Source organism: Adiantum capillus-veneris, chromosome 18, assembly GCF_014529385.1.
Source record: "Adiantum capillus-veneris isolate H3 chromosome 18, ASM1452938v2, whole genome shotgun sequence".
NCBI lineage: Eukaryota > Viridiplantae > Streptophyta > Polypodiopsida > Polypodiales > Pteridaceae > Adiantum > Adiantum capillus-veneris.
Window position 1 is genome coordinate 103,000,989 of NC_140948.1, and position 3,955 is coordinate 103,004,943.

The 3,955-nt window shown below is 42.5% G+C and overlaps 1 protein-coding gene across 1 annotated transcript; it reads left to right on the plus strand.

Annotated features, from left to right (window-relative positions):
- The first annotated feature begins 1,372 nt into the window (after positions 1 to 1,372).
- Positions 1,373 to 3,614, plus strand: LOC147436115 (uncharacterized). The gene is made up of 6 exons (XM_086487827.1): positions 1,373 to 1,651; positions 1,778 to 1,954; positions 2,089 to 2,333; positions 2,475 to 2,715; positions 3,189 to 3,212; positions 3,312 to 3,614. Exons 1-6 carry the CDS (start codon positions 1,373 to 1,375, stop codon positions 3,612 to 3,614), a joined length of 1,269 nt encoding a protein of 422 aa, XP_086343953.1.
- Positions 3,615 to 3,955: the final 341 nt, after the last annotated feature.

The following is a 3,955-nucleotide window of genomic DNA, read 5'->3' on the forward strand; positions in this document are numbered from 1 at the left end:
TATAGATTTTACATTTTTGGGTAATTAAGGCTATTTTTGCAAGATAGATCACACTTTCACTTTTGAAAGAGAATGGCTAGGAGACATTTAATTAACCTACTTACAAAATTAAGGAAGGTTTTCCTCATCTTAGCCTAAGGTTAGTTGAAAACTTAAATTATCAACTTCAAACTGCAATAAAAAAAGAAAACAAATAACAAATACAACAATTGTAAGCAATAGCAAGAAGTTTCTCAACCACATCTTTTGGAGAAACTCTTGTAACATTGTAATTAACCATGATTAGGAAAGGTGTACTAGGAAGAACGCTTACAAAATGCCAAACCTCTTAGAATTTTAATGTTCATGGCTAGCGTCTCAAGTACAAGCGGGGCGAGTATTGGTCATGCAAGGCTTCATAGCTCTTACAAGATTTGGAAATTTTAGGACAATGACTATAATGAAGAATGTAATTACAAAACTGTTATAGGCTGTTCCATACCCTAAAGAGGGAGGTCATTGCGTGATATGATTAACAACAAGGAATTGATGCAAATCAAGAATTTTGACCACCCACTCTTGCTATATCTGGAGGCACATTAGAGGCCTTGAGGAATTCATATCTTAAAGAATGACTTATTGCCAGATACGAGACGTTGACAATTGGGACAACGTAGGAACAACGGCATTACGAGTAGAGCTACAACGCCCTCCAAAGACTCTTATTGTCCATGCGCACAAATCCTAGTAAATACTTTTTTTTGTCGATACTCACTTCAGTGCCCTAGATTTCAAAAGCCCAACTTCCCTTTCAAAAATGGAAACAACACACCAAAATTGAAAGTAGGACTGCAAGTAAACGACCTTATGATGTTGCTACAGATTTTCTCATTTGCCCCCATGACAGAGTCGTAGCCTTGGAACAATGCCATGGAAGCCGCCACATCCTACGAGTTACTGGATTAAGAACAATACTAATCGATCAAGCCATGCACGGACAGGGTAATGTCCATCTGCAACGCCAGCTCCCTTGGGAGGAGGAGTAGTAGGTGTAGACAGTGTAGAGCAGGATGCATTGTTTGCAGATTTTCCAGATGCACCTACTTAGCACGAAAAGGACATTAGTAGGAAAAGGGCTCGTTGTTCTTAGGATGTAGATGAGGATACAGATCAAGGGACACACATGTATACGCAGTCTACTTTTCCTTCACATGTCCATGCACAGTCCTGTGTAAAAGAGAGGCAAAAAATTGCAAAAACAGAGATTGCTCGCACTCTCATAGAGTGAAACATTGCATTTAATGTCTTGCAAACAGAGCAATGGAAGCGAATGGTCTGATTCATTGCACAAGTTAGCGCCACAGATTCCTGGAGTTGCTTGGATTATCAAAAGATGCGCACAAAAATGTTAGATGAGCAGCGAGAGATCATTGACACAACATTGGTCCCAGTGAAAGCTGGGTGGCAACAGTTTTGTTGTACTATCATCTCTGATGGGTGGAGTGATATTCGAAGACGCCACATTATCAACATCCTTGTTTCCTCTTGCCTTGGTACATACTTCCTATGTGCTGTGGACGCGGGTAAGGCTGGTGAGCGTATTTCGGCAGAGTTTATTTTTGGGCACATTCTGCAAGCCATCAAGGAGGTCGGGAAGGATAATGTCGTACAAGTACTCTATCATTCTCGAGAGTCGAATCTCTTGCGCTTTTTAGTTTGTCAAATCTCTTGCTCTTTTTAGAAGCCATAGTTTGTAACTAACAAGATATTGGTCATATAATGGTCACTGGTTATGCAGGTTGTTACGGACAATGCGTCCAATTGCAAGGCCATGGGGGAGATGGTTGAGGCGGAGTTCCCTCGCCTAGTTTGGCCTCCATGTGCTGCACATTGCCTCGACTTACTCATGGAGGATATTGGCAAGTTGAATTGGGTACAACCTATTGTCTCTGATGCGGCGAAGATGACTACTTTTGTAAGAAACATCAAGCACTTGCCATATTCAGGAGCCACATCACACTAGACATGGTGCATCCCTCGAAGACTAGGTTTGCATACATGTACCTAGTATTTCAGAGGCTTTATAGGTTGAAGGATCCACTGTTACAGACAGTTGTGGACCCTAAGTGGCGGTTGATGCACCATGCGCAGACGGAGCCTACCAAGTACATACAGAGGAAAGTGCTTGATGAGAGCTTTTGGGTAGAGGTACACTCTTTGGCAGTGGCTCTCCAGCCTCTCTATGTTCTCTTGTGTGTGATAGACATGGAGGGGTCGACTCTTGGCCTTGTGTATCATTTATTCATGCAGATGAGGCAGCACATAGCAACATGTACCTCCATGACATCAAAGCGGTAAGTCCTTAGTCAATGCATTTGAAGATTGGTATTGTATTTTGGTTCGGCCTTCTCGCTTGAGCCTTGGAAAGTTGGATGTTGTATTTGTTTTAAGTGTATTTGTTCTAAGTCTTGACTGTGAAGTCTTGTGAATTGCAGGCGGGATGACATCCTCGCTATTGTGGAGAGTAGATGGACGAATATGAGCCGTACGTCCTATTCATGGGATGGCTGCTATACTCATCCTTTCTACAAGACTCTAGAGCTTTTTGCAGAGAGCGGTTTGCTGAACTTGCGATCGGAGTACCTAGACAAGATGTTCACTGAGGATGAGCAACTGGAGCTTGACAACGAGATGAGCAGCTACATGAACAATCTAGGACCGTCTTTCTTGAGGAGTGTGTCTTTGAGGCAGGAAGCTACCAAGCTTCCCCTCACTTGGTGGTAGAACTATGGCAGAGCCGGGCTTGCAAATTTGTGCAATCTTGCACTACGTATTCTCTCACAGGTATTCTAATTTCTCGCATAAACCAAGCAGTGTGTACTACGCTCAGGGTGTTTTGTGGTTCTCATTTATTCCTTTATCTTGTGTGTATGTCATATCACATATATCTATAGGATTGCTCAGCTGGTGCTTGTGAGCGCAATTGGAACGCCTACTCTCTGATACACACGAAGATTCGAAACCGCTTGAGCACTATGCAATTGGAGAAGTTGGTCTATTGTCGAGCGAACATGAAGCTCGCGTGTAGTTTTCATGCTTTGGGTCACCCAAGCAGGTAAGCCTTAATAATAGATCATTGCTACATGAGTCTTGGATATAAGAGGCTCGATGTTAAAAATTAATACTTGGCTACTTAAACTTTTGAGCAGGTAGATCCAACTCAAGTGAAGATGGTTCTAGATCCTAATGCACAGGAGATAGATTGTCGGATCAAAGATGAGCATGAGGAGATTCTTTGAGAGCTTCATAAAGAGCTTGAGTGCGTGGATCAGCGGGTCACTAGATCACAAGCACGAGCCCTGGCCATCCCTCTTCGCCAGGAGGTTGTAGATCCAGAGAGAGCACGACAGGAGAGCATTCGCAGAGGCAAGCTGCCTGTGCACAGTAGTCGTGGTCAAGCAAACGAGGTAGTGCGTCTCATTCTGACTGAGGAGGAGGATAACCCATTTGAGCTGCTAGACGTAGGTTCTTCAGGAGATGCCGCCATTGTTGAGCCAGAGTTTGATGAGGAGGGCAATGTATTAATAAAAGGAGACATGGCCTCCTCATCTTCAGAGTCCAATAGGGATGTTTGAGTATCTTGATTGCCATGTAGTATGTAATATGTACTTTGCGCCTGCTAGCATCATAGCATGCTTCCTAGTTTACTTTTTTATTGAGTCAGGACTCGTGCTTTGTTCCACCTTTGTTTATTGTGGACGAATTATCATTGGATGTATCTTTTGTTTGATGAGATTATGGTTTACCATTTATGAAGTATGTCATGCCAGTACTTTAAACTTTTTGAGTCTCGTCTGTCGTGTAGTGTGCAATCATGCAATGTGTAAATCAAGGTAGTTTGTTATACTTATGAATATACTATCAAGTACAGACTGTATTGTAGGTTTTTAGCTTTCAAAAAAAAAACCATACGAAT